The sequence below is a fragment of the Triturus cristatus genome, chromosome 1_1, assembly GCF_964204655.1.
Source record: "Triturus cristatus chromosome 1_1, aTriCri1.1, whole genome shotgun sequence".
Classification (NCBI taxonomy): domain Eukaryota; kingdom Metazoa; phylum Chordata; class Amphibia; order Caudata; family Salamandridae; genus Triturus; species Triturus cristatus.
The window spans coordinates 48,877,834-48,900,460 of NC_140579.1; the positions used below are offsets into that span (position 1 = coordinate 48,877,834).

A 22,627-nucleotide genomic window follows, 5' to 3' on the forward strand; every position below is an offset into this window, starting at 1 on the left:
TCTAGCCAAATGGAGCACCGGAGTGGACTGGTGTGTGGCACAGGAGCGGACTCTTTACCAGGCACGAGGCTGTCACAAAAAGTACCGAAGTGTTTGGGGGAAATGGTTAGGAAATGTATTGTGAATTTGTGGTGCGGGGTGGGGGTGGGGGAGGGAGATTTCGGGGGGGGGCGGAGAGGGGGTGTGATTCCCCGGCAGGGCTATTGCGTGCTGATGGTTCGAAAGGCTCATTGTTTTCTGTTATACCTGGCAAAACAATAAAAACTTGTTTATCAAAAAAAAAAAGACCAAAACAATAAAAATCCAACTCACAGTGATCGAAATACGAATAATGCAAAAATAGGCTTTAGATACAGTACCTTGAAGTTGATAGCTCCGTTCGGGGCTATCACGGTGTCGTGAACAAATAAATCCAACAATTCCAGCTGCTCGCGGCACCGCGGGCCAGCTATGGTGTCTGGGAGACCCGTAAAACAGTACCTTTGGAGATGCAGAGTGTTAGACCTTGCTGTGAGCTTCGGAGGAGCAGCGTCGGCAGCTGTCGGCTCCGGAAGTCGTACAGGAGTTGTCGAGCCCTTGAAGTCACATACGTTGCAGGTTGAACTCCATGAGTTTGAAGTCAGGAGTGTCGGCCGCCGTTGGGGCTGCCATGTGAAACGGAGCTGTGCCATATGTGGTGCCCTCAGCTCACGGTCGTCCAGCGGCGTTAGTGATACCAGGGCTGCAGTGCGAAGTGGGGCGGTGCTTGTTGAGGTGCTGACAGGTAAAAGCAGTGGCGCCGTCGTTGCTGAAGCGCTGTCGTCGGTAAACCCAAGGCTGCGGTGCGAGATGGGGCAATGTGGTGTGCGAGGCCCACAAGTCGCGTCTGTTGATGAACTGGGGTCGATGGCGCTCGTGTCGGTGGGCCAAGGCTGCAGTGTGTGACTGGGCGGTGTGTCGTGTAACTTACAAGTGGTGCTCCCAAACTACAGTGAAAGCATTGATTTCAGCTTGTAGCGGCTGCACCGGTGAGATCAGGGTGGCGGTGCGAAGCGGGACGGTGCTACGTGTTCTTCACGAGTGGTGTCCACAGGTCACGATGCAGGCAGCAGCATCAGTGACGGAGTCGCGTCGTCGTCAGAGATACCAGGTCGGCAGTATGAAGCGAGGCAGCGCGGAGTGCGGTGCCCACACATCACGGTGCAAGCAGTGGCTTGGTGGTGGCGTCGAACAGCGTCATCGGTGAGAGCAGGGTTGCAGTGTGAAGCGCGGTGGTGTCCTCTGCGGTTCATTCAGGTCATGGAGCCGGTAGCTGTGTCATTGACAGCGTTGGGATAACTTTTTTCCCTGTGGCAGCTGAAACATCCAGTTCCAGAAGCTGGTACCCAAAAGATGTTGAAGTCTTTAATTTCCCTGAGACTTCCAACAGGAGGCAAGCTCTACACCGAACCCTTGGAGATACTTAGAATGCAGAAAGAACAGTCCCGTTTTTTCCATGCCCAAGGCAGAAGCAGCAACTGCAGACTCACCCAACAAAGCAACAACAGCAAAGGGGCAGTACTCCTCCTGGCAGCTCTTCCAGCTCTGCTTATTGGCAGGTGCCTCAGTCCAGCAGTAATCTAAAGTTCTGGGGTCAGGGCCCCAATATTTATACCACATTTCCCTTTGAAGTTGGCAAAAACAACATAATTCAGTTCTGTCTGGCCAGGCCAGGCTCACTCCTTGGGGTAGAGACTCCCACTACTCTATTAATGCAGCCATGTCTATTCAGCCTGGCTATGAGTCACCCAGGAAAGGTGTTAAAACGAAGAATGATGCGCAGGCAAGGCTTGTAGGAAAGGTAGTAGATTTATTCTTAAGATTACTTCTTGGCTACAGGTTACAAGATGTTAGTCTGATCCATGAAAGTGCCCCACCAGGAGCAGCCTCCTCGCTGCTCAGCCCTTCCACATCAACTGATTCTCCCTTCAATCCAAACCCACTGAACATTCTATATGACCTCATCGTAGGCTGAGCAGCAAGGCAGAGAACCTCTGTAGGGAGAGTACATTGAGTAATTAGTACATTACAACAAAAGGCACACACCTCAACCCCACTGGGTGTCTGTCTAGTGTGAATGCATAAACCAGCCCCTGTCAGTCCAAAACCCAGACAGTGAATACACAACAGGCAGAGGCACATAGAGGAAGGTCCACCGATCAGGTGTGCAAAAATCTTTAGAGACAATCTTAAAAATCTCCTAAAGTTTATTATTGGCCCCATTCACTCTCATTGTGTACTAATCTCTCTGAGCAAATTCATATGATATTTATTAAGAGCCTTCTTGTACCTTAGCTTATCTACCATGGAGTACAGCATTCTTCATATCCTCTCCAGGCTTTTGCAGTATTTTCTTTCCTCTGCAAGGGTGGCAGAAAACCAGGAGGCAGAAGGGTCTCATCTTGACGTAGTGCACGTTTTTTTCAGGCACAACTTTATTTGCTGCCCCCAAGAGTCAATTATTATCCATTACTGCACCCCAGTTGAATTCTCCAGACAACATAGGAGCTGAACAGGTTAAAACTTTCCTCAGCTGAGGGATCTTAACTTTATTCCACGCTCTGAACAAATTCCCTGTCCCCTGGCATTCCTGGTCCTCATTAAACTTTAAGGATCCCAGATACAGAACCATAAAGTGGTCTGACCATATCACCTCCTCAGGAATATTCACTAAAAGGGAGGTGTTAAATCTGTTCTAAAGTATGGCACGCATTATGAGTTGGACGGTCTGGCTCATGCACAAGATAAGAGAATTCCGCACTTCAACTAGGAGATCACCAGTGTCATCCACATGTAAATTAAAGACACCCAAGACCATAAAATTGGCATACTGCAGTACCTTTGCCAACAAAGCCTCACCTAGAGAGCTGATAACTTCAGGTCGATAAAGTAATACGCCTGGAAAAGACAACTGCGCTGAGAAGGAGATGCAGAAACCCATGGCTTTTGCCCCTTTAAGATTATCAAGTTGAAAGGTGGAACAGTGCAAATTATTTTTAAAAGCAATAGCTGAACCACCTCTCGATTTGTCTTCACTATTTAAATGGACACAGATGTAATTATGTGAGAGGGCTAGCTGTAAATCAGGCGTAGAGTCCTCCCCCATCCATGTTTCTGTCATAAAAAAGGCATCATAATGATGGTCCTCTAATAGGTTTCGAATGCGAAACACAGTGTTTTGAAGGGAACGACTGTTTAATAAGGCCGCCTTAAAAAAGTACCTCCTTTGGTGAAAGTCAAGGACCTCATTGTCCTTCTCGCTTCTTTCCAGCATACTTTCACAAAAAGGGAGAGCAATCTGTGTAAGTCCTATCTCTCCCATACTGGGCTACCTTATTAACCCGATTAAGTGATAACTTCAGTTTGGGAACAGAGTGTTTATAGTCAGATGAATTATAAGTTAAAATCCTCTTTAATGGTAAAGTCAAATTTAAAGTTACAATTTTGAAAATGAAATTTTTAGAAAGCTAGCATTTTCCTTCCCAAATCATTCGTGCCTTACTGCCATTCTCGTGGTTCTCATCACTGTGAATGGCTCTCCTATTGTGAGCTGTGCATTCTTTCCAGAGTAAAAGATGCCCAGGTGTGAGTGGAGAGGTTCTTCCTGACAGGGTGGTTGGGGAGAAGCTGGATCCTCCTCTAATGACATTTCTAATGACTCTGCTTGCTACCCACACAGAGGAACCTGACACCAAGCCTAGCCTTGCCTTTGAGACAAGACCAGGGGATGGGGAAGAACTGACCAGACCCATTTTTGGGGGTCAGTCAGGGAATTTCCTCACACAAAGTTGTTATCAGTATGAAATGGGGACCTTCAGAACATATCATCAGAACACTCCTGCTGCTGGAAGGACTGCATTGATGTCTGAAGAAGGAGGACTGGGCCTGCTTGCCTGGATCACAGGCTACCGAGAGTGACTCCAAGGGTTAGTCGACTGACCTCCTGTGTGAGCGACACTGAAACCACAAGCTTCCAGAGCCCTTCCTGCTTCTGCCATGCTCACTAACATCAACTTGACCTGCCTGAGCCTGCTTTTGATCCCTGCCTGGAACGAGTCAGGATCCACAATAGGTGACCTCTGGTCCTGGACCATTGACTGGCATCAGTGGAAGCTCCTCCTGAAGAAATGTTGAAGAAAGAGATGTTTTTGGCTCCTTGTGACCGTGAAGGGACCTCTTTGTGCCAAGAATTGATGCCAATGCGAAGCTCCAGCGGGACTTGGTCTTCGCTACGGCAACAACCATAGCGAAGACCCACCTGTGCCAGGCCCCTGCCAACACGAATGGCGCTCTCTGCGAGGACTAGAGAAAGTAACTTTCTCGAAGGACTACCTTGATCCCTTTGTCCAACCCTCTTTCCATTATGGTCGGCATTGGATTTATGTTGTTTTGGCGTCATTTTATTTATGGACATTTTATTCTGTTTTTATAAATTGGTTTGGGAATTTATTGGCGGTGTGGTGCCACTTTATCACTGTTTGTGTGCTGCATACATATTTTAAATATTGCCTCTAAGGTAAACCTGGATGCTTTTGTGCCAAGCTACCAGAGGGTTAAGCACAGATTAATTCAGTGACTTTTGTGTTTCACCCTGTCAAGGATTAAGGTTATTGCTTGAGGAGGGCTCTCACCCACTCAATCAATAATCCATTATCCAGTTTGGTACAGATACAACAGAGTGAGAACTAGTGAGATCACAGGAGAAGGTATAACAGTGGAAGATGTAGTGAGAACAGAGGAAGAGGTGTAACAGCACAAGACCTGTTAGGACTTCAGGAGGATGTATAAAAGCACTAGAACTAGTGAGACCACAGAATGAGGTACAACAGAGAGAGGCCTAATGCAACCACAGGAGGCGGTACAACAGAGCCAGGCCTTGTGAGGCCACAGGAGGGGGTCAGCAGAGCCAGGCCTGATGAGAGCACAGGAGGGTACAACAGAGTCACAGCATATAAGAATTTTAGGAGGCATATAACAGTCATTGTGAGAGGAAATTATAGCTAGGCCTTTTGAGACCGTAAGAGGGTTCCACAGATCCAGCCCTTACGAGTGGACATGAGAGGAAAATAGGGCTAGGCCTTGTGAGACTATAGAAAGGTACAACAGAGCCAGGCCTTTGAAGACCATCGAGGGGTAAAACAGAGACAGGTCTTGTGAGTCCAAAGGAGGGGTGAAAAAGGGCCCTGGCTTGTGAGACCAGAAAAGGGTACACCCGAAACAAGCCTAGTCAGACAATGCTGTCTCTCCCCCTAAGCTTACCTGTTGGATAAGTGCCATGACACTCTCTGCATAGCTGTGCACTATATAAGCATTTTCCTTCATTCATTCATTAACAGTAAAAAATGGCTTTCAAAATCTTTCACTGCTCGAACATGTAAAAGTAAACCCACGTCCTACTTTTTAAATACAATGCACCATGCCCTTGTAAGAATTAAAAAGGAAGGTTTAGGCCTGGCGCAAGGTTTCTTTTTCCAGGTCGAAATGTCAGTTTAAAACTGCAGTGGCAGGCCTGAGGCATGTTTTAAAAGGCTACTTTAGTGGGAGGCAAAATGAGGTCTGCTGCCCACTAGTTGCATTTAATTTACAGGACCTGGCTAGAGGTAGAACCATTTACTAGGGACTTACAAGTAAATTAAATGTACTAGTCAGGTGTAAACCAATGTTACCATGTTTTCAAGGGAGAATCGGTGGGAGCTGGGGGGGCTCTGACTGCACAATCCATGGATATAAAAACCCAATGGATTACACCCCACATTTGACCCATTAAAGCTACTCTGATGGATGCCTTTTAAGTGTAGCATATCCGCAGCCTGGGATTGAATAAATGACTTTGGGTGCACACCTTCTTGCACGTAGTGACTTCCAGCGCACAGTAGGAGTCTTATTTGACACATCTCGTTCCACACAACTATATACACAAAGAAGGAGCCCAGACGGTAATATTATATATCCTTAAAAAAAAATAATGCCCATGCTGATCCTATGGATTCCTGACAGGAGAAATGCACAGATAGATCCTATGGATGCCACTGACATGTTCAGCCAGAGATGAAGGAAGAATCCTAAGAAGCAACAGTGCCTCGAGGTTACAGCGTATAGTTACATGAGTTCTCTTCTTTGCAGAGGTAGTATGGTGCGTGTTATATCCTAAATTAGATATAATGCATTCTCTCGCTAGTTGCCATGATACCTACTGATCCGCCGTTGTGTGTGATGTCACAGAATGTTTATGTATGCCTGAGGGATCAGTTAGAGAGAGCAGGCTGAGCGGCAGGAGGCTGCTCCTGGTGGGGAATTGATATGGCATTTACATGACATCTGTAACCTGCAACAGACATTATTATCTCCTATTAAACTTTATCATAAAACCTACGCTACCTGCCTACAGAGTATCATTCCTTTATTGCAACAGTGCTCTAATCCCAATAAAAGTTCTAGAACAGGGAAGACGGAGTTTACAGTGGCAGGGTTTGTGTGTTTATTGGTCCAAGGTTCTAGAGCAACGATGAAAGGGTTTAAAGTTGTAGGTGTTGCGTGCTAATCCCACCAAGGTTGTAGAACTGTGATGGTGATGATTACAGTGTTAGCGGTTGTGTGCTAATCCCACCAAGGTTCTAGAGCAGTGATGCTGGTGATTACAGTGTTAGAAGTTGTTTGCTAATCCCATCAATGTTCTAGAGCAGAGATGACTGTGATGACAGTGTTAGCGGTTGTGTACTAATCCCACCAAGGTTCTAGAGCACTGATGATAATGATTACAGTGCTAGTGGTTGTGTGCTAATTCCACCAAGGTTCTAGAGCAGTGATGCTGGTGATTACAGTGTTAGCAGTTGTGTGCTAATCCCACCAAGGTTCTAGAACTGTGATGATGATTATTACAGTGATAGCGGTTGTGTGCTAATCCCACCAAGGTTCTAGAACTATGATGATGATGATTACAGTGTTAGTGGTTGTGTGCTAATCCCAACAAGGTTATAGAGCAGTGATGATAATGATTACAGTGTTAGCGGTTGTGTGCTAATCCCACCAAGGTTATAGAGCAGTGATGATGGTGATTACAGTGTTAACGGTTGTGTGCTAATCCCCCCCAAGGTTTGGGAGTGGTGATGACATTAATTACAGAGTTCGCAGTTGTGTGCTAATCCCACCAAGGTTCTAGAACTGTGATGATGGTGATTACAGTGGCAGGGATTGTGTGCTAATCCCACCAAGGTTCTAGAGCAGTCATGATGGTGATTAGTGTTAACGGTTGTGTGTTCATCCCACCAAGGTTCTAGAGCAGTCATGATGGGGATTACAGTGTTAGCGGTTGTGTGCTGATCCCACCAAGGTTCTAGAGCAGTGATGATGGGGATTACAGTTGTAGCGGTTGTGTGCTAATCCCATCAAGGTTCTAGAGCAGTGATGGCTGTGATTACAGTGGCAGTGATTGTGTGCTAATTCCACCAAGGTTCTAGAGCAGTGATGATGGTGATTACAGTGTTAGCGGTTGTGTGCTAATCCCACCAAGGTTCTAGAACTGTGATGATGGTGATTACAGTGGCAGGGATTGTGTGCTAATCCCACCAAGCTTCTAGAGCAGTGATGGCTGTGATTACAGTGGCAGTGATTATGTGCCTTTCTACTGCTGTAGTGAGGCTATGTGGGCAGAGATCTCCTAAAGTACTGCAGATTTTGAGCATTCATCATTGCTGTAAATAAAATAGATATTTTCCACTTTGATGCTGTACAGTGAAATAACCGTTGAAGGATCAAAGGATGAGTTTGCCTTGCTGGAATTCACAGCTGTGTCTCACAGGTTAGACAGCACTTCCCTCACTGAGCTCTCTTGTAAACTTGAGGATATATTTTTAGAGGGGTTTGTGCTCTATAGTTCTGGAGCAGCGATGATGGAGTTTGCAGTAACAGAGGCTGTGTGCTAATCCTTCCAAAGTTGTGGAAGGATAGTGACAAGGTTCACACTGGCAGGGATTGGATGTGGCAGTGCAGTGTTGTGGGTGCTGTATAAATGCAGCAATATCTCAGCAGTAATTATTGAGACTATTTAAACTTGTATGTGCAAGACATTACGATAAACGAACACAAGACAAGAGGCTTCAAATAATTCAATCAATGCGCCCGTAGGCGTCATATATTTTAAGAATATCAAAAAATACACAAAACAGTTTTTAAAGCACTGTAGGGTATAAATACCAAGGCAACCCTAAAGAAAAGTGTACAAAGTGCTCGTGACAGGGAAGTGACGACGCAGGTGACAACGTGAAAAAACACCACAGCATATGGCGCAAGAGAACTTACAATATATATACAGGATAAAAAGGTTCAAACATCAAGTTATTCAAATATACAATTGATCATTTTCGTTATGTTAAAGAACCAAAGGTCAAGGTGCGCCTAAGGCGTTTGAGCTGGTGGGCAGGGGTCGACGGCGTTTCGATCCTATTTAATTAGGATCATCTTCAGGACCTGGGTCGCCTATTCGAGGAGTGCTGTGTGAATAAAAATAAGTATCAGAGCGGCTAAAAGCGGGGATTGGTGTAAGTGCATTCAAGGCGGGAAGGAGGACTAACATATGCCTACCTGAAGTGCGATGAATAAAGCACTGGCGCAGAGGAGGGAGCAATGAAAACGTGAAGAATGGCCGCTGAGTGGTCGAAATTCAAATTGAGCTGTACGTCAGGGATAAATCAGCCATTGGGTCTCTAGAGGGAAAACGAAACGAATATTACCGTGGGGAAACGAGGGAAGGGAGAAAGGGGGTGGGGGGTGGGGGGGGGGGGGGAAACGGAACCATGTTGTGAGCAAGACGGACAAAAAGACAAGGCGAGGGACCAGGGAAAAAAGGGGAGGGCGGGGTAGGCGGAACACTCACCACTGTAAGATGTGAGACGGGGGAAGGAAGGAGCAGTTGCAGGGATGCCACCCTGATCGTGATGGTGAGGTTCAGGACAATAACTAATAGAAGGGGCAAGAAGTCGTGAAACAGGAAATTAGAACCCCTTTTATATACGGGGTACCGCCGGGAAACGTGGAAGTAAGCCTGACAGAGGGCTTACCTGTTTTGAGGGTCAAGGGATCAAACGCTGGAATTAATCCACAAATTCAAGAAGCGCGAGGATGCCACAGTCGTGTGCAGTCCACGGTCAATGCCTGAAGTCAAGGCAGCGTAACCGACTATAAAGAGGAAACGCATGCGCTGCGGGAAATGTCCCGGAGAGCGCTGATTGGGTCCTCAGAGCAGGGGGTGGGGCTTTTCTATTTTTTGTATTTTCTGATCTTCTTAAAATATATGACGCCTACGGGCGCATTGATTGAATTATTTGAAGCCTCTTGTCTTGTGTTTGTTTATCGTAATGTCTTGCACATACAAGTTTAAATAGTCTCAATAATTCCGGCTGAGATATTGTTGCATTTATACTGTTCTTACCCAGATCTCAGTTTGGTTTATGGGTTATACTCCTGTGTTTTTTCTATTCTGTGTTGTGGGTGCTGGCAGGAATACACGTGGAACTCAGTTAAGAAGGTATTTAGGGGCATATCAACAAGGGCTTTATCTCTGCTTTTTTGGCTTTAAAAGCCAAAAAAGCAGAGATAAAACTAGCGCCCTATCAACAACAGGGTGCTAACACGCAAATTTGCATGTTAGCACCCTTTTACTCTACACTTCCCCTTGCATCTCTAATGAGATGCAAAGGGGGCGTTCCAGAGTAAAATAATAGGAGAAATGTTGCTAAACGACATTTCTCCTATTATCAAGAATGTCGCTAACTCTGTTAGAGACAAAAAGAGCAGCGCTAACCGCGGTTAACGCTGCTTTTTTACGTCTGCTAATTTTCAGACTTAGCTATGATATCCTATGGAAGGAGGATATCATGGCTAAGTTTGCCTGTCCCTATCAACAAGGTAACGTGTGATTATCGCTGGGTTTCCAGCGATAATCTCACGTTAGCCTGTTAGCGTGTAGATTTTTATCGCTATTGAGATAAGCGTTGCTAATAGCACGCTATCTCAGCGATAAAAATTCACGCTAGCCGGCGATAATTATCCTCACGCTAAGAGCGCTGAGCGATAATTATTGCCGGTTGTTGTTGATATGCCCCATTGTAAGTATATACTCGAGACTCCACCAGCAGCAGATGTAACCTGTTAGTCAGGCCCCCTCTTACTGAACCGCCGCTCCTAGAAGACCCACGCTGAGGCACTCCGTAGCATCACATGAAGCACGCTGGTATCACTGAGCTAACTATAGCTCCTAGAAGACCCACGCTGAGGCACTCCATAGCATCACATGAAGCGCGCTGGTATCACTGAGCTAACTATAGCTCCTAGAAGACCCACGCTGAGGCACTCCATAGCATCACATGAAGCACGCCGGTATCACTGAGCTAACTATAGCTCCTAGAAGACCCACGCTGAGGCACTCCATAGCATCACATGAAGCGTGCTGGTCTCACTGAGCTATCTGCCTTAGAACACCCACATCCTGTCATAAGATTTAAAGGTACTTTTGGATATCGTTAGTGCTTTGACTGTATAAACAGTAACTCCCGCTGAGCTTTAGTCCACAGGTGCTGCTCTTAATACTGAATCTTATTTCAAATATGTAAACCTGTAAGACACAGCTGTGAATTCCAGCAAATATGTTCATCCTTTGTTCCTGTCATTGCTCTTTAATACAAAGATGTTGTGTGTTTTATTACAGGTGTAATAATGTGAAGATTCAGCATCCAGAGGTGGCAGTGAAGAGTTATAAAGGTAATTATCAGCTCTGTATGTTATATGACATGTTATGGTCTGAAATTGTATGGTATTGTGGTATGTATGGGATGGTATGGAATGTTATGGTATGGTGTGCTATGGCATGGCATGGTATTGCATTCTATGGTATTTAATGGTAAAGTGCAGTCGAGTCAGGATACAATTACATGATTTGTGTCTATAACCTTTGTCGTTTTCAGCTTTTTCTAGACTTTTAATTCGTCCCATTCTGTGTGTGTTGCAACATTTCTGGGGTTTAAATCATTCTTCCCCCTTAGACATTCATCCTAAGTTTGTTGGAAATTCAGATGCATTAATTTCAAACCTGAAATTAATGATACTGCTAGGATTAACAACTGTGGACAAATCAGTTAGTGCATTATTCTGAGATTTTCACTCTTGAATGGGGGATTCCTTCAGAAATCGGTATTTGCTGCATAACACTTTCTACATTCTCTAGTGGATCTACACTTACCTAGCACATGCATCTACACTGGCTTAGCACATGCATCTACACTGGCCTAGCGCATGCACCTACATTGACCTAGCTCATGCATCTACACTGACCTAGCGCATGCATCTACACTGACCTAGCTCATGCATCTACACTGACCTAGCTCATGCATCTACACTGACCTAGCACATGCATCTACACTGGCCTAGCACATGCATCTACACTGGCCTAGCGCATGCACCTACACCGACCTAGCGCATGCACCTACACTGACCTAGCACATGCACCTACACTGAAGTAGCACATGCACCTACACTGTCCTAGCTCATGCACCTACACTGTCCTAGCTCACGCATCTATACTGACCTAGCACATGCACCTACACCGACTAGCTAATGCATCTACACTGACCTAGCACATGCACCTACACCATCCTAGCTCATGCATCTACACTGACCTAGCACATGCACCTACACCGACTAGCTAATGCACTGCCCTGACCTAGCACATGCACCTACACCGACTAGCTAATGCATCTACCCTGACCTAGCACATGCACCTACACTGACCTAGCGCATGCACCTACACTGACCTAGAGCATGCACCTACACTGACCTAGCTCCTGCATCTACACCGACTTATCGCATGCACCTACACTGGCCTATGCATGCATCTAATCCGACCGAGCGCATCTAAACAGTTACTAAGATTGCCTCTTTTGCTAACGTTCACCCTACCACACAGTGCACATCTACACTCACCTCTCTCTCTTTCTCACTCTCTCTTTTCCTTCTCTCCCTCCGTCCCTCCCCTCACTTCTCTGATACAAAGTCCACGAGGGTTGATCCGGTAAAATATGTGCCTTGTAAGATTTGATGCAGTCATCCTACATCTGGTAATACCATCACACTGAAACTAACGATTCACATGGAAAATGCAATCTTCAACTAAATCGGTGTTCATACCTAATTGGGAATAGGGAGTTTTGTGATTTGTATTGAGAGTTCAGCAAGATATTCTGGCTCAGTATTTCTGTTTGCCTCATGAAGCTCAAACTCTTCCTACATGGACACTCGTTATATTTTGCTCTTGCTATGGTATGCACAAATACCTGTGTGGTTAAGGCATGCATGGTAAAGACACAAATACCTGTCTGGTAAAAGCATGCCTGGTAAAGGCACCAATACCTGTGTGGTAAATGCATGTGAGGTAAAGGCACAAATACCTGTATGGTAAAGGCATGCGTGGTAAAGGCACAAATACCTGTGTGGTAAAGGTATGCGTGGTAAAGACACAAATACCTGTGTGGTAAAGACATGCTTGGAAAGGCACAAATACCTGTGTGGTAAAGACATGCATTGTAAAGGTACAAATACCTGTGTGTTAAAGGCATGCGTGGTAACGGTACCAATACCTGTGTGGTAAAGAAATGTGTGGTAAAGGCACAAATACCTTAGTGGTAAAGACATGTGTGGTAAAGGCACAAATATCTGAGTGGTAAAGACATGCGTGGTAAAGGCACCAATACCTGTGTGGTAAAGGCATGTGTGGTAAAAGCACAAATGCCTGTGTGGTAAAGACATGCATGGTAAAGTCTTATGGTAAAGGCACAAATACCTGCATGGTAAAGGTATGCATGGTAAAGGTACAAATACATGTGTGGTAAAGGCATGCATGGTAAAGTCTTGTGGTAAAGGCACAACTACCTGTGTGGTAAAGGTATGCGTGGCAGAGGCCACATGGTAAAGTCATTGTGCGGCAAATACTTTGTTGTAAAGGCTGTTTCCTACTACCTGATGTAGTGTTCTGTATCATGTTGTGCTGTGCAGGGCTCTGCTTAGTGTGTTGTGCTTTCTAGAGCATTGTGCCATCTAGCGCGGTCTAGTATAGTGTACCCAATGTACTACACAACATGTCTAATATGATAGGCTTTTTAGCACAGTTTACTGTCTAGTACAGACTTCTGGCGTGTAAGCTGTTCTGTCTTGTTCCGGGCACCATCAGGGGGCTTTTTAGTACAGTATTCTGTCTAGTGCAGTGTGTCAACTAGTGCACTGTGCGTTTTAGTGCACAGTGCCATCTAGTACTATGTGCTCCCTGCCTAGTACAGTATACCACCAGGTTCTGTAGGATCACTAGTTCAGTATACAGTCTACTACAGTGTGCTGTGCATTTCAGTGTGGCTTCCAGTACGATGTGCCATCTAGTACATTATTGTCTGTTGCACTGTGGTGCCTAGAGCAATGTCTCTTCGAGTACACTGTGTTCTCTTGTGCAAAGTGTGCTTTAGGTCATAGTGCCTCTTAGTACAGTAAGTTATCTAGTACTTTGTGCCTTCTACTACAGTGTGCTGTACTAACTTCCTAGCACTCGATGCTGTCTAGTACAGTTAGCTGTCTGGTACTAACATCTAGAAAATTCTTCTGTTATGTGCAGTGTGTTGTCCAGTACAGTGTATTATCCATACAGTTTAATATATGGTTCAGTGTGCCATACAGTATAGTGCATCACTGGTGCTGTGCACAATATAGTACAGTGCGCTGTTTAGTACTCTAGTACATTACAATTTGCTGTATAGCCTTGTGTGTTACCTTGTGCCCTGTTAGTCAAGTGCACTGCATAATGCAGGGTGCTTTACATTACAGTGTCCTCAATGTTGTCCTGCTCTGTCTAAGGCAGAGTTCTAGTTGATGTACTTTGCTGTGGTATGCAGTGCACTGTTTAGTGAAATGTGCTGCCTAGTGGAGTGTGCAGTGTAATATAGCATGTACTATACTGTGCTCTGTAGTGCAGAGTGCCATATTGTAACGTGTACAGGCTATTACATTGTCCTATCTAGTGCATTGTGCCGTCTAGTGTAGAGAGACAATTAGTACAGTGTACCGCCTGGTACAGTGTTCTTTCATGCATAGTGCTGTGTAGTGTAACATGCTTTTTTGTAAAGGGAGATACCCAATACAGAGTTACAGAGTACAGACTAGAACAGTGTACCTTCTAGTGACTGTCTGCGACACTGCACCATTTAGTACAGTGTGCGCTCTAGTGCTGTGTTTTACTAGTGTAGTTACTTACTATCTCTGAGTATCTTTTGCTCTCACTATTATAAATAGTGCAACCCTCTGAGAAGTGCTGATGCTCCATCTTTCACATTAAAGTGCTGGTGCTGTTCTGTTCCTATAAAGAGGTGCTGGTGCTCCGCCTTTCAAGTTACAGAACTAAAGGCACTCAGTGCATGACAGTAGCAGCCCATTTAAACTCTGGTTAAATTTGAATACAGTGTGCGCGTTCTAGTGCAGTGTGCCACTAGTATAGTGTGCTATCTAGCAATGTTTCGTATTTAGTACAGTGTATTCTCTAGTGAAGTGTATACTGCACTATCCAGTACAATGTGCTATCTAGCCCTGTGTTTGGCTAATATACATGATAGAATGGTTGTGTGCTTTGCACCACATAATACTACAGTCTGCAACTGTGTTTTGTCTGGTGTAGTATGCTGTCTAGTGTACTGTGTGTTGTAGTAAAGTGTACTCTTTAGAGCAGTGTGTTTCATAGTACAGTAACAACTGTAGTGTATAGTGCTGCTAAAGCAGTGTGCTATCTGAAGGTGCGTGCTCTATAGTGCATGGTGTTGTCTAGTGTGTATAATTTGTAGAACAGTTTACATTCTAGGACAGTAAACGGTATAATGCAGTGTACTCACCTGAGTAGTGCACTGTCTAGTAGTGTGTACTATTTAGTGCAGTGTTATAGCTAGTGCAGTGCACTCTTTACTACAGTGTGTTGTCTAATACAATGTGTCAGGTGTTGTAGTATGCTTCATGTGCAGTAGTGTGGTTTGGTGTAGTTTGGTTCATGTGTTGTGTCGTGCTGTATGCTTCATGTGCGAACGTGTAGTATAGCATGTCTCATGTGCGGTAGATTGGTGAAGTGTAGCATGTGTGATTTGTGGTAGCGTGGTATAGTGTAGTATACTTCATGTGTGGAAGTGTAGTATAGTTTGCTTCATGTGTATTAGTGTAGTGTAGTATGCCTTGTGTGGTAATGAGGTGCATTGTAGCATGCTTCATCTATGGTAGTGCGATATAGTGTAGTATTCGTCATGTGTGGTAGTGTGGTATAGTATAGTATGTGTTATGTGTGGTACTGGGGTGTAGTTTAGTATGTGTCACGTGTGAGAGAGTAGGGTCTAGTGTAGTAGTGTGTTGTAGTGTAGTATCTCCCATGTGTGATAGAATGGTGTAGTGTACTTTGGTCCATGTACTGTGTAATGCAGTATAATATGCGTCATGTGTGGTAGTGTGGTGTAGTGTATGCTTCATGTGTGGTAGTATGATGTAGTGTAGTATGCATCATGTATGTTAGTGCCATGTGGTGCAGTATAAATTGTGTGTGGTAGTGTAGTTTGGATCATGTATGGTGTAGTATGTATCATGTGTGGTAGTGTGATATAGTGTAGTATGTTTCATATGTGGTAGTGTGGTGTAGTGTTGTATGCTACATCTGGTGTAGTGTAGCATGTGTCATGTGTGGTGGTGTGGTTTAGTGTCATTTCGTTTGTGTGTTATGTAGTATGCTTCATGTGTAGTCCTGTAGTGTAGTATGCCTCGTGTGTTAATGGGGTGCATTGTAGTATGCTTCATGTATGGTAGTGCGGTATAGTGTAATATGTCATATGTGGTAGTGTGGTGTAGTATAGTATGTGTTGTGTGTGGTAGTGTGTTGTAGTGTAGTATGTCCCATGTGTGGTAGAGTGGTTTAGTGTACCGTAGTCCATGTATTGTGTAATGCAGTATAGTATGCATCATGTAGGGTAGTGTGGTGTAGTGTAATATGTATCATGTATGGTAGTGTGATATAGTGTAGTATGTTTCATATGTGGTAGTGTGATGTAGTGTAGTATGGCTTATTTGTGGTGCTGGGTTGTAGTGTAGCATGCGTCATGTGTGGTATTGTAGTGTAAAATAGTATGTTTCATGTGCGGTTGTGTGGTGTAGTGTAGCATGCATCATGTGTGGTATTATAGTAGAATAGTACGTGTCACGAATGGTAGTGTGGTGTAGTGTAGTATGCTACATGTGGTGTAGTGTAGCATACGTCATGTGTGGTAGTGTGATTGAGTGTAATTTAGTTTGTGTTTTATGTAGTATGCTTCATGTGTAGTCCTGTAGTGTAGTATGCCTCATGTTGTAATGGGGTGCATTATAGCGTGCTTCATGTATGGTAGTGCGGTATAGAGTAATATGTGGTAGTGTGGTCTAGTATAGTATGTGTTGTGTGTGGTGGTGTGTTATAGTGTAGTATGTCCCATGTGTGATAGAGTGGTGTAGTGTACTTTGGTCCATGTATTGTGTAATGCAGTATAGTATGCGTCATGTATGGTAGTGTGGTGTAGAGTAGTATGTGTCATGTGTGGTCTAGTTTAGTATGCTTCATGTGTGGTAGTGTGGTGTAGTGAAGCATACATCATGTGTGGTAGTGTGGTGTAGTGTAGTTTGGTTCAAGTGTGGTAGTGTAGTGTGCTTCATGTGTGGTAGTGTGATGCATTGTACTATGTGTCATGTATGTTACATCTGTGTAGTGTAGTATGCATCATGTGTGGTAGTGTGGTGTAGTGTAGTTTGGGTCATGTGTAGTGTGGTGTAGTATGTTTCATGTGTGGTAGTGTGATGTAAGGTAGTGTGGAAGTGTGAGGTAGTGTAATATGTAATTTATGGTAGGGTGGCGTAGTGTAGTATGCTTCCTGTTTGGTAGTGTGGTGTAGTGTGGTATGCTTCATGTGTGGTAGTGTAGCATGTGTCATGTGTGGTATAGTGGTTTAGTGTAGTTTGGTTCATAAGTGGTGGTGTGGCGTAGTGTAGGATGCTTCATGTGTGGTAGTATGATTTAGTGTAGTATGCGTCATGTATGTTACTGTCCTGTAGTGAAGTATGCATCATGTGTGAAAGTGTGGTGTAGTGTAGTTTGGGTCGTGTGTGGTGTAGTGAAGGATGCCATGTATGGTAGTGGGGTGTAGTGTAGTATGCTTCATCATTGGTGGTGTGATCTAATGTAGTATGCATCTTGTGTGGTATAGTGTAGTATGCTTCATGTATGGCAGTGTGGAGTAGTATAGCATGTGTTATGTGTGGTAGTGTGGTGTAGTTTAGTATGTTTCATGTGTGGTAGTGTGGTGCCATGTAGTAGTTTGCTTCATGTGTGGTGAAGTGTAGTATGTGTAACGTGTGGTAGTGTGATGTAGTGTATTATACTTCATGTGTGGTAGTGTGGCTTATTGTAGTGTGCCTCATGTATGCTAGGGTTGTGTAGTGTAGCGGGCGTGATGTGTGATAGTGTGGTGTAGTATGCATCATGTGTGGTAGTGTCATGTATAGTGTGCTTCATGTAGGGTAATGTGGCATAGTGTAGGGGGCATTGTGTGTGGTAGTGTAATGTAATAAAGTATGCTTCATGTCTTGTGTAGTGTAGTATACTTCAAAAGTGGTTTTGTAGTGTAGTTTGGTTCATGTGTGGTGTAGTATAGTATACCTCATGTGTAGCAATGTGGTGTAGTGTGGTTTGGTTCATTTGTGGTGTAGTGTAGTATGCATAATGTGTGGCAATGTGGTGCAGTATGCATCATGTGTGGTAGTATGATGTAGTGACGTATGCTTCATGTGTGGTATTGTGATGTAGTGTAGCATGCTTCTAGTGTAGTATAGTATATTTCACATGTGGTACTGTGGTGTAGTGTAGTATGCATCATGTGTGGTAGCATGCTAAAGTATGTGTTATGTGTGGTAGTGAGGTGTAGTGAAGAGTATAGTATGCCTCATGTGTGGTAATGTGGTGTAGTATAGTATGCTTCATGTGTGGTAGTGGGGTGTAGTGTAGTATGCATCATGTGTGGTGTAGTGTAGCATGCTTCACATGTGGTGTAGTGTAATATTATGTGTGGTGCAGTGTGTAGTGAAATGTCCTGTCTATGTAATGCAGTGTGCTGTTTGGTGTAGTGTGTGCTGTAGATGAATGCACGCTTTAGTGTAGTGAGCAGTCTAGATCCGTGCGCTCTCTAGTGCCGCGTGCTCCTTCCAGGTGTGGTGTAAATTAATCATATGTAAAACAGAAGCAGTAATTACAGCCTTTCTTTGTGTCATGAAATCTCTAATTGTGAATCTCTTCTCTGCAGTGATGGTGACTCTGGATCCTGACACGGCTCATCCACGTGTCCTTCTGTCTGAGGGGCAGAGACGTGTGGGAATCAAAGACAAACTACAGCCCCTGCCGGACACCCCCAAGAGATTCACCTACTACCAATGTGTGATGGGAAGCGAGGGGTTCACGTCCGGCAGACATTACTGGGAGGTGCAGCTGCTGCAGGAGGGGAGAGGGTGGGATGTGGGGGTTGCAGTAGAGTCTGTGATTAGGAACGGACAATTCACATGGTTACCTTGGAGGGGTGTCTGGGCTGTGCAGGGGTATGGTGGTCACTACAAGGCGCATAGTGACCCCGAGACCCCTCTGTCCCCGCGTGAGGAGCCCCTGAAGCTGGGGGTGTATCTGGACTACGAGGGGGGGCGGCTGTCCCTGTACAATGCTGACTCCATGGAGCTTCTCTACACCTTCACAGCGTGCCACTTCACAAAGCGGCTCTTCCCAATCATCCGTCTCTGGGGAGGAGGAGTGGAGCTGAGGCTGGTGTGAGAGCTTCAGATCCTCATCCTTCCCTCCCACCCCCACCCCCACCCCTGCAGTGATACTGTGACAAGGAGCACAAGTTCCTTCAGGGGGGCCTAGTTACTTGGATTTTTATCAGCTTTAAAGGGTTCCAGGGAGCCTGTGCCACCGTGGCAGAGAGGAGCTGGAGGGCAGCATCGAGGCCAGCCGGGGGAGAGCGCCAGGGGATACGTAGGGAGACGACGACCCACCCTCCCGGATACTACTCGACCGACATGATATTTCCACAAAGCCGGCACTGGGGCTCTTCTCACCTGCGGCTGCTGCAATTGGGTACGAGATGAGTTCCATCTTCTCCAAGCTCAGAATCACAGCTTGCAATTGGAGTGCGATAAGCTGGCAGCATCACCATGTGATGTAATATGTGATGTCCTACACGTTAAAGATTGAAATGCACAAGCAGGCTGAGGTTGTTAAACGATTACATGGTATCGGTGCGCTGGTGTTGACACACATTTCACAAGAGCAGCAGACGCAGGATTTGGAAGCCATGGAATGAGCCAAGCAAGTGACTGCGCCCGAGTTGAGCTCCATCATCCGTCAGCAGCTTCTGGCTTACCGATGCTCGCGGCTCCAGGCTCTGGCCTTGCCCCTGGTCCCCGCAGCAGCACCGGGCTCCTCTCCCTCTCTGGCCTGGTCTCGCAGGGCCACTAGAACACACTCTATCACTTTGGCCAATCCATGCTGCAGCTGCTGTAATTATTGTAACTGACAGTCCAGCCAGTGACCCCTGCCCTCTGCAGCTGCCCACCAGCAGTCTGCCCCACAAGCCACCAGACCTGGAGAAATCTTAGCAGCTCCAGAGCTGGCACTCCACAGCGTTTGTCCGCCCCCCGCGTGGCATGTGGCAATCTATGCCACACCTGGGCCCTAGTGTCCGCGGTCAGGATTGGATTGGGATTAAAGATCGGCCTGGGCACATAAAAAAGTGGCCCACATTTGTATATTGCCTTTCCACAAAACACTGCTTCAGCGAAGTGTTATAAAAAGAAGGGGGGGGGTCTCTGACAGAGGCATGTTCTCTTAACTTTATTTAGATTTATGTAAAAATGCACGGATTAGTTCACTCTGGTGAAACACACCTGAAAACAAGTGAGGCCACTTCTGCTCAGGCCCCCTGCCCCCGTCCAGTATGCATACAATAATGGGCCGGCCCAGCGAGAGAAAGGGAGTGACACCTCTGCCCATTGACAAAAGGGAGGTAATGGGCATCCATCTGCCTCCAGAAAAGCCACTCAGGCACCCACTGGGCCGCTGGCAGCATCCGAAACAATGCCCAAATCGCCCCCCCCCCCTCAGGCTGCCCTGGGTACTGGCCCCTCGGCCATTGCCTTAGTGCCCGCTTTACCAATCCGACCCTGTCCACAGTCCATATTCATGGTCCAGTAATGTACCTTAGGCCAGTCCTTCACCCCTTGGAGAGCACTTGATGCCCATAGCACCGGGTGCTCGGCTAATAGGAGCAACGCCCTCTTCTGTGACCTCTAATGGCACCCACGTATCATCACAAATCACTCTTAGGTTAAGAGTGGGCGGGAGATTTCTGCTGGGGAATGAGCACCCAAAATACTATAGCTTTCTCTCATCATGCTGATATTTCTTTGCCAGGATTTAAAACTTCTTTCTGTGGACAGTGTTATTGTAACATGTGAGCATGGTGAGGCCAGTGAAAATAAATCGCATAGCAGGACAATTTTTTTAATGTATTACAGTGCTTAAACTTTAAATATTCCACCACAATTCCAGGCCACCATCTATAGGTTGTTTTCTTATGAAACATCTGCCCTGCTGCACAAGCCACTATTTCTAAATTACAAAATGTGCACTGTGCAAGGACATGCAGACTTCGGCATGTTGAAATATGGTGAATTAACTGTGAACAATGTGGAATAATGTTCTATCCCAGCACGAATACAACACAATATCAGTCTCCTGCAGTGCTTTCATGACTCCACGAACATTTCCAAGTTGTGCAGACATATTAGGTAGAATTATCTTGTCTGTATTGTGTATATACAAGCCAGCCTGTATTAAAAGCAGAATCTATTTTTGTCATGAAACCTTCAGAACAGCAGCTAAATGTGTGACACTCAGAAGCAAATCTGCCTTTCAAGCCAACACCAGTGCATGCTGGGACCGAGATGACAAGGTACTTAATAGGAAGTAACAAACAACATTACCCATCCATTTATAAGGTAGCTCAGTAGCTTGAAGCACATCTGCAAGACCCATAATCTAGAGATCGCAGGTTAAAGTCCTGGCAGGGGCTTCTCAAACTTTCAAATGTTTGCATTATATTGTAGCATTTACATAAACTTCATGCTATTACCAATGGCTTCCAGGTGACGCCAACCCTTAGACATTCATTTAAGATTATTATAAATTCTAGGATTGTATTCATTACAACTAATAAACCATCAAATTAAAATGTTCTCTTTGATGATAAATTAATATTACACGGCAAACATTTCGAAAAACGTACTAAACAGATCAGTTTACAATATTTCTGTCAAACATTTTTCAATCAATCAATCAATCATAGGCATTTGTATAGCGCACTGCTCACCCGGAGGGTCTCAAGGCGCTGGGGGGGGGGGAACACTACTGCTCGAACAGCCAGGTCTTGAGTTGCTTCCTGAAGGCGAGATGGTCTTGCGTTGTCCGGAGGTGGATGGGGAGGGAGTTCCATGTCTTGGCTGCCAGGTAGGAGAAGGATCTTCCTCCGGCGGTGGCTCTGCGGATGCGGGGGACGGTGGCGAGAGCGAGGCTGGCGGAGCGGAGCTGGCGGGTGGGCTTGTGGAAGGTCAGGTGGTTGTTGAGGAACTTGGGGCCCAGGTCGTGGAGGGCCTTGTGTGCGTGGGTGAGGAGTCGGAACGTGATTCTTTTGTTGACGGGGAGCCAGTGCAGGTCTCTCAGGTGTCCGGAGATGTGGCTGTGTCGGGGGATGTCCAGGATGAGTCGTGCTGAGGCGTTCTGGATCCGTTGGAGTTTCTTCTGGAGTTTGGCGGCAGTGCCGGCGTAGAGGGCGTTCCCGTAGTCCAGCCGACTGGTGACGAGGGCCTGGGTGACCGTCTTCGTGGTCTCGGTGGGGATCCACCGGAAGATCTTTCGAAGCATGCGCAGGGTGTTGAAGCATGAAGACGAGACTGCGTTGACTTGTCTGGTCATCGAGAAGGAGGAGTCCAGGATGAAGCCTAGGTTGCGTGTGTGGTCCGTTGGCTTGGGGGTGGCTCCCAGGGCGGGGGGCCACCAGGAGTCGTCCCAGGCGGAGGGTGATGATCCCAGGATGAGGACCTCCGTCTTGTCTGAGTTCAGTTTCAGGCGGCTGTTCTTCATCCATTCGGCGACGTCTTTCATCCCTTCGTGTAGGCTGGCTCTGGCGGCGTCCGGGTCGCTGGTGAGGGAGAGGATCAACTGGGTGTCGTCGGCGTAGGTGATGATCTTGAGGTTGTGTTGACGTGCGATGGTTGCGAGGGGGCTCATGTAGACGTTGAAGAGGGTGGGGCTGGGCGATGACCCTTGTGGAACGCCGCAGATGACTTCGGTGGCCGCTGACCGCAACGGGGGGAGGCGGACTCTCTGGGTTCTTCCGGCGAGGAATGAGGTGATCCACTCCAGGGCCTTCTCCTGGATGCCGGTGTTGTTCAGGCGCTGTACCAGGGTGCGGTGGCAGACAGTGTCGAA

The 22,627-nt window shown here is 46.0% G+C and overlaps 1 protein-coding gene across 1 annotated transcript in view; it reads left to right on the plus strand.

Moving 5' to 3' along the window:
* Positions 1-21,371, plus strand: part of LOC146869334 (E3 ubiquitin-protein ligase TRIM39-like) — a 184,047-nt gene extending 162,676 nt beyond the window's left edge. The window contains exons 5-6 of the mRNA XM_085650672.1: positions 10,721-10,773; positions 18,396-21,371. Coding sequence (XP_085506798.1) covers positions 10,721-10,773; positions 18,396-18,910 — 568 coding nt within the window. The 3' untranslated portion in view covers positions 18,911-21,371. The remainder of the gene's footprint in view (positions 1-10,720; positions 10,774-18,395) is intronic.
* The last annotated feature ends 1,256 nt before the right edge of the window (positions 21,372-22,627 follow it).